Source organism: Halichoerus grypus, chromosome 14, assembly GCF_964656455.1.
Source record: "Halichoerus grypus chromosome 14, mHalGry1.hap1.1, whole genome shotgun sequence".
In the NCBI taxonomy this organism is placed as follows: Eukaryota; Metazoa; Chordata; class Mammalia; order Carnivora; family Phocidae; genus Halichoerus; species Halichoerus grypus.
This window is the reverse complement of record NC_135725.1, coordinates 24,475,884-24,489,302: the sequence shown is the minus strand read 5'-3', so window position 1 is coordinate 24,489,302 and position 13,419 is coordinate 24,475,884. Positions and strand designations below refer to the sequence as shown.

General features: G+C 38.4%; 1 protein-coding gene across 4 annotated transcripts in view; it reads left to right on the top strand.

Moving 5' to 3' along the window:
- Nucleotides 1–13,419, top strand: part of KIF27 (kinesin family member 27) — an 82,927-nt gene that overhangs the window by 17,047 nt on the left and 52,461 nt on the right. For 3 of the 4 annotated variants that reach the window (XM_078061279.1, XM_078061280.1, XM_036090574.2), the window contains exons 4-6: nucleotides 2,375–3,333; nucleotides 8,714–8,857; nucleotides 12,345–12,551. In XM_078061279.1, coding sequence (XP_077917405.1) covers nucleotides 2,375–3,333; nucleotides 8,714–8,857; nucleotides 12,345–12,551 — 1,310 coding nt within the window. The remainder of the gene's footprint in view (nucleotides 1–2,374; nucleotides 3,334–8,713; nucleotides 8,858–12,344; nucleotides 12,552–13,419) is intronic. The other variant, XM_036090576.2, reaches the window with a different exon arrangement.

Here is a 13,419-nt window from a genome sequence, read left to right as displayed (position 1 = left end):
CTTTCTGGGGCACCTGGGTGGCTCAATTGTTAAGGGTCTGCCTTCAGCTCAGGTCATGATCCCAGGGTCCTGGGATCGAGCCCCGCATCAGGCTCCCTGCTCCGTGGGAAGCCTGCTTCTCCCTCTCCCACTCCCCCTGCTTGTGTTCCTGCTCTCACTATCTCTCTCTGTCAAAAAAAAAAAAAAAACTTTAAAGAATAACACTTTCTGCTTCTCTGATTTAAAGGGTAATATGTTCAGCATAGAACACTTTGAAAACACAGGAAAGTTTAAGGAAGAAAGTTGAAGATCGTCTTTAATCGCAGAACCCAGAAAGAGCAACTTCTGTTTTTGGTGTTTCCTTCCAGATTTCTTTTTCTGTGCACATATAAATCTTTTTTAATATACTTAGAACCCTGCGTATAATATTGCATCTTATTTTTTCACTTAATATTTATATTGTGAGCATTTTCACACACCATTAAATACTTTTCAAACTTATGACTCAGGTCACGTGGTAATTTTTGTTTTCTGAATGTATTATACTTTTTAAAATTAATGTTCCATTATTGGACATTTAAGCTGTTTCTAGATTTTCACCATTATTAATAACACTGACTTGGGTGTGTTTCTCTCTTAGAAAAGATACTTAGGTAGAACCCTTTTTGGACATAAAGGAGTCACAGACTCCTTGAGGAAATTTCCTAACAGTTAGGAAAGGAAGATCACTCAGACTGCCTGCAGGGGGCAGTGAAGTTTATGACCTTATTGGCCCTGTTTTGGCAGCCCTGGCATTCCTGGATATTTGGAGAAATTGGTTTTTGTTTTGTTTTTTAGAAAGAAAGCAGACATGGTAGTTTATGGTCTTAGTAGATAGTTCAGTATAGTTTATCTTTTCTGGACAGAATTCAGGCCAATGTTTTGAGCTTCTGTATCGTATAAAATGTAATTATTGAATGTTTTTATCTTTGGTTAAGAAGATACAAAAATAACACATGTTTATTATAAAATAGTCAAATGCAGAAGTATACACTATCACTCCTGATAAACTTAATAGCTAATATCAATTCTGCAAAAGTTTTGGAAAGATGCAGCAAATTGTCTTAAGCCAAATTGCCGTATGTCTTATATAATATTCCACTCACAACCAAAGTGTATTTGTTTGACATATTTATTTAGATCCTCTGTGTGAAGCAATGGTTGGTATCCAACCCGGATGCTGCACCATGTATCACTGTGGAAGCTTTTTAAGAAATACTGACTTCTGGGCCCCACTTTTCAGAAATTCTGGTGAATTTGTCTGGATGGGGCCTGGGACTTGCTACATTCTCTTTTACAAAGTTTCCAGGTGATTTTCAGCTGGGTGTGAGGACCATAGATAGTGCTAAGCTATAGCCTAACAGAAGAGTTTTATGAAAGTTATCCTTTGACTTACAGTTACATTGTCATATTTTATAATTGCTGCTATTTTAGCATTCCCTGTTTGTAGTGGAGGTACTTTAGAACTTTAAATGTACTAGGTTGTTAAAAAAGGTGTCATGTTGGAAATAATGAAAGCAAAATGATTATTTTTCAGGAAGACAGTGACATAACAGGATCTGAATAAAGAGGAAACATGACCTGTAATTCAAGCACAGAATCAGGAGCTTTACTGCTCTGATTCAAATCCCAAATCCACCTACTTCTTTTTGAAATATGTTTGAATATAAACAAATAATGTGGGCAGTAAGCTTTGGTTTATTTTCGGTTCTTATTCTGCTGTTCTTGAAATAGAAACTTTTTTTTTTAATTGCCATCACATTTGTTTACCTTGTACTCTGCTATTACGTAGGGCATACCTGTTTTTAAAATGAATAACCAATTTTATTTATACTGAAATTGTCATTTATCATTGGTCATGACCACATAATACCAAAAACCGTAAACTTAAGGATGGCTTGAATATTAACAAAACTCAAAAGACATTAATTTCTTTTAATTAATCTACTAATTCTTAATTAATTTAATTAATCTATTTTTAAAAATAAGTCTATTAGGCTCTACAAGTCAAAATACTGGAATAAAGAGTTTTTCTTTTGTCAGTCATCTTAAAGAATTGAGTAGGACCCCAAAGAAACCAGATTGTTTAAAAAATATATATATCTATATTACATCTCTTAGAATGTAAATATCAAAATGAGTGCTGTCTATTAAAATAGTTCCTTTGGGAGATTATCTAAAATTACTTAATGATATTGCTGACATCACTATTGTTTGGAATGCTATTGATTTTTTTCTTTTTAAGAGCTTTTCTTAGCCTGGGCAGTTTAGCAAATATTAACTGTTGTGTGGTTAATGTAACTATACTGGGTTTTGATTAAAATTTGGTTTAAAAACTTGCTGTTGCTCTTTTAAGTGATTGTTGGGGCCAAAGAATGCCAGGTGGAGAGCGCAGATGAGGTGATGAGTCTCCTGGAGATGGGGAATGCAGCCCGGCATACAGGTACCACCCAAATGAACGAGCACTCCAGTAGATCACATGCAATTTTTACAATCAGTATTTGTCAAGTGGAGAAAAACATGGAGGCGGGTGAAGATGGATCGTGGTACTCCCGTCGGCAGATTGTCTCAAAGTTCCACTTTGTGGACTTGGCTGGCTCCGAAAGAGTAACCAAAACAGGAAATACTGGTGAACGGTTCAAAGAATCCATTCAGATCAACAGTGGGCTGCTGGCTTTAGGCAACGTCATCAGCGCTCTTGGGGACCCCCGCCGGAAGAGTTCACATATTCCATATAGGGATGCGAAAATCACCCGGCTCCTGAAAGATTCCCTGGGAGGCAGTGCCAAGACTGTCATGATCACTTGTGTCAGCCCATCCTCCTCAGACTTTGATGAGTCCTTAAATTCCCTCAAATATGCCAACAGAGCCCGCAACATTAGAAACAAGCCCACCTTAAACTTCAGCCCCGAGTCAGACCGCATGGACGAAATGGAATTTGAAATCAAGTTGCTTCGAGAAGCTTTGCAAAGCCAACAGGCTAGCATCAGCCAAACCAGCCAGATCCATCAAGAGGAGACTCCTGATAAAAACAGGATCCATTCTCTTGAGGAGCAAGTAGCTCAGCTACAAGGAGAATGTCTGAGTTACCAGAATTGTGTAGAGGAAGCCTTTACCTTCCTGGTGGACTTAAAGGATGCTGTCAGACTGAACCAGAAGCAGCAACACAAACTGCAGGAGTGGTTGAACATGACTCAGGAGGTGAGGAAGGCGGTTTTCACCTCCTTCCGAGGGAGCCACGGCATTGGCAACCTGGAAGAAGGGCCTCAGCATGTTACGGTTCTCCAGCTGAAGCGAGAGCTGAAGAAATGCCAGGTACGTGCACGCCTTTTGTTAGTGATTTGTTGAAGGACTCCTTTTATTTGGGCAAGGGTCATTTTGGAATTTCAGAAGTTTTTCAGAAGGATTATGTGTAAAATCTCATTTGCCTTTGCTCAGTTTCTTCTTCCCCTTTCCTACTGCTTTGTCCTCTTAAGTCACACCCTTCTCAGCTCCTTCTCCTTTCTCTTTTAGTATCTTAACTGGTTATATTTATGAAGCAGAATCTTGCAGACCCGCTCATTAATTTAGAGGATGAAGAGAAACCCAATTTCAGAAACAAAATGAAGTATGTTAGTGAGTCTTTATTCCTCTTTGGGTCAGTGGTTCTTGAAGGGAAAAAAATACTTCATCCCTTGAGTGTGGAATGTTGATTTTTTGAACAAACAAATCATCTTATTTGACAGTACTTAAGGGACATAAGTACATTTATTCATATTATATATATGTATGTTGAGTTTAGAATTATGTTTCTCACTTTCCATTCAAACACAGTATGTGAAGATCTTATGTCACTGGGAAATCATGGAAAACAAGATATATCCAGTTCTCCTTACATGGTAGAGTCTGGTGAGCAAATGGATATTCTGCCAGTTTTTGAAAATAGGAAAACGTATAGTTAAAAACATAGCTTTCTAGTTAGAAATCTTTCCTCAATACCTTTCTATATGTATTAGAAAGAAACCTCTATTACAGCAGTTCTTGAACTTTTTGTTCACAAGGTTTCTTTACATTTTTAAAATTGAGGTCCCCTAAAGAGCTTTTGTTTATGGGGATTGTATCTATTGATATTTACCACATTAAAATTAAAACACAAAAATTTAAATGATTAACTCGCTCAAAGCTAACAATAATAACCTGATTACATGTTAAATAAAGTACTTTTTTTTTCCATGAAAGATAACTATTTTCCAAAACAAAAGAAGTTTAATAAGACTGGAACTGTTTCACACTTTACATGTGTCTGGCTTAATAGAAGACAGGTGGATTTTCATATCTGCTTCAGCATTCAGTTTGTTGAATATGTTGTTGTAGTTGAAGTACGTGAAGATAATCCAGCTTCACATAGATTTGTAGTTGGAAGGGAGGAATCTTTTCATGGCTTTTTCAGATAATTATGGATGTTCGTCTTTGCTATTACACCAAAACTCAACCAGTAGAGATTTCCTCAAGGTTACTTGCCATGTAGAATTTGAAACTGTCTTTGTTATATTAATATTTATACCTTAAAATTCATTGATCTATATGTTGTACTTTGAATGGATCTTTCATCACATGATTCTGAATTGTCACTTATTGGTCATTTGGAAAATACTTGTTTCCTAAATTATGCAGATCTTCTAAATGTTGACACATATCATTAGACAGTGTCAAATAATTACATTCACTAATCTTACCCACTGATCTTACCAGCAAGGTCTTTAAGTATTGGAAGCTGTCAAACTCATAGCAGAAATGTTTTCCAAAATTCTAATTTTTGCATGAAACTTGAATTTTATCATTTGCAACAAATATTGTTGTTTTCCTTGAAATGATGGTTTTCATTTTTGAGAAAATGTTTGTCACAGTCCCGGGTGTGAGTAACCATAGTTGATCTGTCATATTTTAGAATAAAAATAGTTCCCCATGAAAAATGTGGCTAGTTCAGCTTGCAACTCAGTTGCACAAAATTTTTTCCCTATAGATAACCATCACCCTTCATTATACAGCAGAGCTACCATTGGAATACCTCCCATTTTGTCACATGGGATACTAAAAGTACTCATATGTTGAGATAAATAAATAAAATAATTTTTATTGCTTCATCAAGATATTCTTTTTTCTTTTTAAAAGATTTTATTTATTTATTTGACAGAGAGAGACACAGCAAGAGACGGAACACAAGTAGGGGGAGTGGGAGAGGGAGAAGCAGGCTTCCCGCCAAGCAGGGAGCCCGATGTGGGACTTGATCCCAGGACCCTGGGACCATGACCTGAGCTGAAGGCAGACGCTTAACCGACTGAGCCACCCAGGAGCCCCTTCTTTTTCTTTTTAAAGAATTTATTTGTTTATTTGAGAGCACAAGAGCACAAGCAGGGGGAGAGGCAGAGGGAGAGGGAGAAGCAAGCTCCCCACTGAGCAGGGAGCCCGATGCGGGGCTCGATCCCAGGACCCTGGGATCATGAACCTGAGCTGAAGGCAGACGCTTAACCGACTGAGCCACCCAGGCGCCCCCATCAAGATATTCTTAAGTGAAGCTGGCATTTGTTTGTATTGTGAGTGCATGGCAGTGAGGAATACAGTGACTCCTAGGACTGTCTGGTGACACTTCCTTTTTTCACGCTAGGAGCCAGCAGTTTTACCCACCCTTATGTACCATCAGTGCAAATGTCAACATGGTAAACAGGGCAAATATTGTCTTAGTATTATTAGGAAAAGAGTTTTGATCTCCTGGATACCCTGAAAGGACCTAAGGGATACGCCAAAAGGGTCTTTACTGAAACGCTATGATCACTGCTGTTCTATCTCAGAGCTTCTGATATTTAAATATAAGCATTTAAAGTAATACTTCTAAAATCATGGATTTTTTTGAAAGCAGGAAGTCTGCCCTACCTTCTTCGTAGATAGAGCAGGTCTGGCCCTTCCTCCTTGGTGTAAGAAGCTGGCAGAACGGGGAGTAAGGTTGATGGGAAGCTTGAACTTTGGGATGCTGTAGGAGCTGGCAGTAGACAGTGCCTTTCCTTCCTGCTCCTAAGGTGGCTGAAAGTGGAACCTCATAAAACCCCCTGGTTGAGGATGGGGAGTGGATAGTAACTTTTTCTCTCCATCTGTTGGAAACTCTGAATTAAACTTGCTCTAGATGATGGATTCTAGATTAAGACTTCCCAAAGATATTAACAGTCTTGGTGAAAAAGGGTATCATTCATGAGCAGATGGTTTTCGAGGATGCTGGCTAGACTGCAGAAATCCCAAGACTTCTCAGGACTTTGAAAGTGCTAGTGTATGTTATTAATCTCAAAGTGAGAGAAAGAACGTTCAGTATTTCCAAATTAAAAAAAAAATGGATTCCTTCTTTTTGGTCTGCAGTCTTGCAGGACTAGTAATCTTGGATACCACTAAGTAGCAAATCGAGAAATACAGCTGTCATTCCTCACCCCGTATGTCTCTTTAAAAAGTTGTTTTTTAAACTTTCTTTTCTGTTCTTCTTTTCTGTGAGAGACAGAATAACATAATAGTTAAGAACGTGTATACCAAACCCCCAAGATTCGAATCCCGACTCCTCTGCTTACTCGCTCTGTGACCTTGGGCGAATACTTCACCTTTCTGTGCTTCGGTTTCCCCATCTGTAAAATAGAAACAATACTAACAAGCACCTTGTAGGGTTGCTGTGAAGATTATTAAAGCACTAGTTCCCATAAAGCGCTGAGAGGGATGCCTGGCCAGGAGTAAGGCTCCATAAAGGTCAGGTCATTATTGTCTCCCCATTTATTTTTCACCTGCCTGGGCCGACGTTACGTAGCAGCGGCAGCTAAGTGATTGGACTTAGTAGTGGTACGTAGGGCCACATGCCAGGAATTACTGTGAAGGCCACTTGATAAACTCTGTGCAGGGAGATAGCAACTCTGTGCAGGGAGAGGCGTGGATGTTCTTTTCGTTCAGCCCTGCTTCCTCGAGCCTATTACACAAGCAGGTAAGTACTTTAAAAAAAAAACTCCTAATCAAGATGAGATGTGGGCCATCTTGCAGGTAGAATTACTGCCAGACTGTTGCTAGGGAAGTAAGGGTCACTTCGAAGTTACCATATTCTTCTTTTTAGACGCCATCAGGTTGTGTCGGAAGCCTTGGTTTTTGCTATTAGTCAATTATTGGAACACTCCATCCCCTAATAAATACCTCTTAAAGGACTCCATTGCCTTTCTATTCCAAATTTTGAGTACAAGAACAGTATGTGAACATGAGTTTACTCAACAGTTAAACACTTTTAAATAAATAATAAATAACTGTAGTTTATAAAGCATATGTAAAAATAATTGAGTATGCAGTACTGGGAGACAAACTACATTTTAAAAAAAATTTTATTTTAGAGACGGGGGGGCAGCGAGGGAGGGAGAAAGAGAATCTCCAGCAGAGTCCCCGCTGAGTGCAGAGCCTGACTCGGGGCTCAGTCTCACAACCCTGAAATCATGACCTGAGCCGAAACCAAGAGCCAGATGTTCAACCGACTGAGCCACCCAGGCGCCCAAGACAATTACACTTTAAGCTCAAATGCACAATTAATTTTACCATAAGAGGATATTAGCCAATGAGAATTAGTTATATCTTATTTTATGAAAGAAGTCACATAGGTCCTATAAACATATAGTGTCATAAGGACCATCAGGGTCATCCGTCCTTTCCTTATTTGGTCATTTGAGGATCCCAAGCGGAGAAAAGAAGGGCCTTGCCCTAAGTGCTACTATGAGGCCGTGACAAAATCCAGGCAGGCCTCCATCTGTGGGTTCTCCGTGCTGGGGCCCATCTACCCCGATGCCTTCGCCTGAGAAGTCACATACATACTCTTTCTGTGAATTAAATCTTATGTAAAGTGAACACTGGTTTTTGCAAATCAGCTACTTGTTCTTTTCCTGTAGATTAGTAGAAAGAGCATGAGCTTTAGATCCAGATAGGCCCTGGGGTAGAAGATCAGGAGTTGGGTTTATCCACTGTGTCATCTTGGGGAGAGGTTTTAATCTCTTAGTTTCTTCATGAAAAAGGAACCCTGTCTATTCAGTGAGATATTTTTAAAATGTCAAGTCACTATCTAGCATAGAATAGACTCTTGACAAATGTTAAATTTCTTTCTGTTTATTTAATTTAAAAATTGTTTTAAAGTATTATTTGCATATCCCAAGTTTATTTGAAAACAGGCATAATTCACTAGAAATTAAGAAAACTCTTTGTTTAACCATATTTTTAGACATCTTCAAAATATCTCTTCGTAGTGAAAGTGCATAAAATTAGCAAATATTCTTTATTTGGAAATCCAAATGCATTCTTAACTCTGTGGGTCAGTTTGGAAAATGTGACCTCTGATTTTTAAAAACCCACATTAAAAATCTCATGGCAATTCTAGCAAACTTGTAAAAAATCTTACTGAGTGTACTCTAGAAACTGAGTAACTTTTTTGTTTTAAAATAAAACCAGGAAAAATTTTTCTATATAGTAATTAATTCTTAGGTTGTAGCCATGATAGGTCCTCGACATTAGAGAACAGAAAAAAGTTGAAAGTGAATGGGATAAGAAAAATTTCAAGAGACATCATCAAACCATCAATAAATCCCAGTTTTCATGGTATTTTCTGGGCTCTCTTGAGTATTTTCCATGATGAATCTCTTGTGCTTTCTTTCCCTCCTCCCAGTGTGCACTGGCTGCTGATGAAGTTGTATTTAATCAGAGAGAACTGGAGGTGAAGGAGCTAAAGAATCAAGTGCAAATGATGGTCCAGGAAAACAAAGGCCACGTGGTATCTTTGAAAGAAGCACAGAAAGTGAATAGATTGCAGGTAGAGTTTCTTAACGTATCTAGTGCTGTAGATTTAGTTGAAATAGTACTTCACTAAACAGTAGCACTTTATTTTATTTATTTATTTATTTATTTATTTATTTATTTTTAAAGATTTTACTTATTTGACAGAGAGACACAGCCAGAGAGGGAACACAAACAGGGGGAGTGGGAGAGGGAGAGGGAGAAGCAGGCTTCCCGCAGAGCAGGGAGCCCGATGCAGGGCTCCATCCCAGGACCCTGGGATCATGACCTGAGCCAAAGGCAGATGCTTAACCATCTGAGCCACCCAGGCGCCCCTCTAGAATAATTTCAAAACATAAAACATATACAAAACAGAAGGTACTGTGCAGTGATAGATCGCAAAGAGAGCAGCTGGGTAACCACCACCAGGTCAAGAAATAGTAAACTTTTGAGGCATCTAGGTGGCTCGGTCTATTGAGCGTCTGGCTTCTGATTTTGGCTGGGATTGTGATCTTGGGCTTGTGGGATCTAGTCCCGTGTAGGGCTCCGTGCTCGGCTCCGTGCTCAGTGGGGAGTTTGCTGAGATTCTCTCTCTCTCCCTCTCTGTAAAATAAATACTATATGATTTCATTCATAGGTGGAATTTAGGAAACAAAACAAATGAGCATAGGGGAAAAAAGAATGAGAGACGCAAACCAAGAAAACAGACTCTTAACTATAGAAAACAAACTGATGGTTACCAGAGAGGAGGGGGGTGGGAGGATGGGTTAGACAGGTGGTGGGGACTAACTTGCTGGGATGAGCACCGGGTGTTGTATGAAAGTGTTGAATCACTATATTGTATACCTGAAACTAATATTACACTGTATGTTAACTAACTGGAATTTAAATAAAAACTTAAAAAATAATTTAAAAAAAAAAAGAAATAGTAAACTGTCGGCCCCTCAAAAGTCCTTGGTTCGTCCGGCTCAGAGAGAGTCACTTTCCTTACCTCATAGTAATGCTTTCCCTACTTTGCTTTGTGGTTTTACTATGTATCCCTGAACACTACAGTTTACATTTTGGATTTTTGTAAATTTAATCATTCAGTATATATATTCTTTAGTATCTAGTTGCTTTTATTGAATGTTTTTTTGTTCTAATTCATCCACAATGTAACTGTAGTTTGTTACAGTTTATAGCTATATAGGATTTCATTGTATGAATATATTGCAATTAATTTTTCTATTCTACTGTTGAAGGACTTTTTTGGTGATGGACATTTTCTTTTTTTTTTTTTTAAAGATTTTATTTACTTGGGAGTGAGAGAGAGAGAGCACACGCATGAGTGGGGGGAGAGGCCAAGGAGAGGGAGAGAGAATCTTAGGCCGACTCTGCACTGAGTGCAGAGCCTAAGGTGTGGCTGGATCTCACGACCCTGAGATCATGACCTGAGCTGTAATCAAGAGTTGGACACTTAACCGACTAAACTACCCAGGCTCCCCTTCACATCTATATTTTTACTTATTCTTGGGGTCTTTTTGTTATACCAGTAATTTGGAGGGATGTTATAATCTCCTGCTATGATTTTGGATTTGTCTTCCTTATTCTCCATGAAGTAGTGACAATTTTTGCGTTATACATATTGAAGCTGTGTTATTAAGTACATAGAAATGCATGATTGTTACAGCATCCTGGTGAATTCACCTTTTTAATATTTTTTACCTCTTCTAATGGTTTTTGCCTTAAAGTCTGTTTGGGTATTCACATAGCCCTACCAGCTTTCTTTTGGTTAATATTACATGGTGTCTCTTTCTCCAATTTTTGTGTGTCTATTTTAGTTGTGTTTCTTGGTAAGCAGCAAGTTAGATAATTTTATAATCCTCTCTGATGAATTATAATCTTTTAATTGGATTACTTAGTTTATTTAGGAATGTAATATAATTACTCTTATATTTTGGTTATAATCCCACCGTTGTCCTTTTACTTATCCTGCTCTATGTTCTTTTTCTCTCTTTTCTTATCTTCTTTAGGATTAATTGTGTATTTTTAATTTTTCAATTTTTACTTCATTAGCTTAGGTATTATACTTTTACTCTTTATGGTTTTGGTGGTTATCCTGGAGAGTATACCATACACTCTTGATTTAATAAAGTCTAATATTATTGGTATTTTTACCCTTTCCCAGACAGTATAAAGACTCCAATATATGCCATTGGCATATATTTTAATTATCTGGATATGTGAATTTTTAATAAGGTTGCCTTTTTATTTTTTTATTTTTTTGGTTTTTTGTTTTTTTTTTAAAGATTTTATTTATTTGAGAGAGAGAGAGTGAGAGAGAGAGCATGAGAGGGGGGAGGGTCAGAGGGAGAAGCAGACTCCCCGCTGAGCAGGGAGCCCGATGTGGGACTCGATCCCGGGACTCCAGGATCACGACCTGAGCTGAAGGCAGTCGCTTAACCAACTGAGCCACCCAGGCGCCCAAGGTTGCCTTTTTATAGCTTAGCATTAGCATGATGAAACTTTAGCGGTTTTTTTTTCCCTATTTAAGCATTGTAGTACATGTGAAGTATTAAGATGAATGACAGTTTCTTGTTTATATAATTTTGTGTTGATAAAACAAAGATTGATGTTAGAGCTTGCTGGATTGGATATACTTGAAAAACTTTCTTTAGAGGATACATAGAGGATACATAGAAAGCTAAGCCACAGGCGTGCGCACACACACACACACACACACACACACTCTCTCTCTCTCTTTGACACACACACACACACACTGACTCCTGATACACAATTTGTTCAGCTTTTGATTTCCAAGTTCCTCTTTCTCCCAGGACTATCAGTTACCTTTTATCTCTTTGTGCTTTGGCTTTCTTTTTTTTTTTTTTTTTAAAGATTTTATTTATTTATTTGAGAGAGAGAATGAGAGACAGAGAGCACGAGAGGGAGGAGGGTGAGAGGGAGAAGCAGACTCCCCGCTGAGCAGGGAGCCCGATGTGGGACTCGATCCCAGGACTCCAGGATCATGACCTGAGCCGAAGGCAGTCGCTTAACCAACTGAGCCACCCAGGCGCCCTGTGCTTTGGCTTTCTTTGCACTGAGGAAAGGCTCTCACTTCACTGTACCTGTGACCAGCTCATCTCCTTTGGTGCCACCTCTGCCATTTGCAATTCATTCTCCACTTTGCAACTTTCTTCTTTCTTGTTACTGCTTGGATTTCCCTCAGAAAGGCCAACCATTTATAAAGATCAACGAATCAGAGTGCTTCAGGATGGCAAACCAACCAATCACAGTGTGCGGGACATTTTCTTTGAATATTTAACTCTTCAGGCTCTGTTTATTGTTGCTTCCTTTTCAAAAGTTTTTACCCTTCAGAGTGATCCTAGATGCTGGTGAACAGAAGACTAATCTGTGGAGAAATGAGGTTTTACGGTACTGTTAAGGTAGTTGTGGTTTGGGGCAATGTACAATTTATCTTTAACCATTACACACATATGGAGGTTCTCTATTTTAAAAATGTTCATCTCTCTTCTACAAAGAATGAAAAAATAATAGAACAACAACTTCTTGTGGATCAACTGAGCGAGGAACTATCAAAATTTAACCTGTCAATGACCTCTTCAGCTACGGAACCTTGTGGAGATGGGCCAGATGCCAGGACAGCCACAAAGAGGCCGTGTACTGTACCATTTGATACTCGTCTGGGGCATTATATTTATATCCCAGCCAGACCCGGTTCCAGGAAGGTAATGTCGACACACTGATCTCTTTCTGATTTTGGGATTTAAAAAATATTCTGTATAATATCACAGTGTATTTGTATGGTCTCAGCAGGGTTTTTTTCTGTTTGATTTCATGGATTTTTATGCATATTCTTTCTTTTTCCATCATGCTTCTTTTAAATAATAAATTAATAAATAGGAGAATGTATAGTTATATTTGGAAGGAATAGTTGAAGATGATGTCTGTATTCACCGAGGAGAAAAAGCTATCCTTTGCCATCATATTTTCAAACGTGCTTTAGTCTGATATCTTGCATGAATTTTTTTCTTTCTTTAACCACACCAAGGTTGAGAGGAGATTGGAGGGTATTTATTTTGATTTATTTGGCCTGTTTTATTATTTTCAAAATGATATTTATCTATTACTCGATATGCCAAGCTGACATAATCAAGACTATGAAGATCAATACGAAGTTTCATTTTAATTTTTGTTGATAAATATGTGTGTGGGTGGTAAATACATGCACACAGATTTTTCTTGAAAAACAAGGAATCTCAGGACGCCTGGGTGGCTCAGTTGGTTAAGTGTCTGCCTTCAGCTCAGGTCATGATCCTGGGGTCCTGGGATCGAGTCCCACGTTGGGCTCCCTGCTCAGTGGGGAGTCTGCTTCTCCCTCTGCCACTCCCCCTGTTTGTGCTCTCTCTCTCTGACAAATAAATAAATAAATAAAATCTTTAAAAAAGAAAAAGAAAAACAAGGTATCTCTATTGGAATGGAAATCTCTAATGGAAAAGACTAAGTAGCAGATTCATGAATTTTGGTTTCGATTTATTAATTTTATGAAGGGAAATGAGTTGTTTGAGGTCTCTGTGATGGTTACAGTTAAAGGGA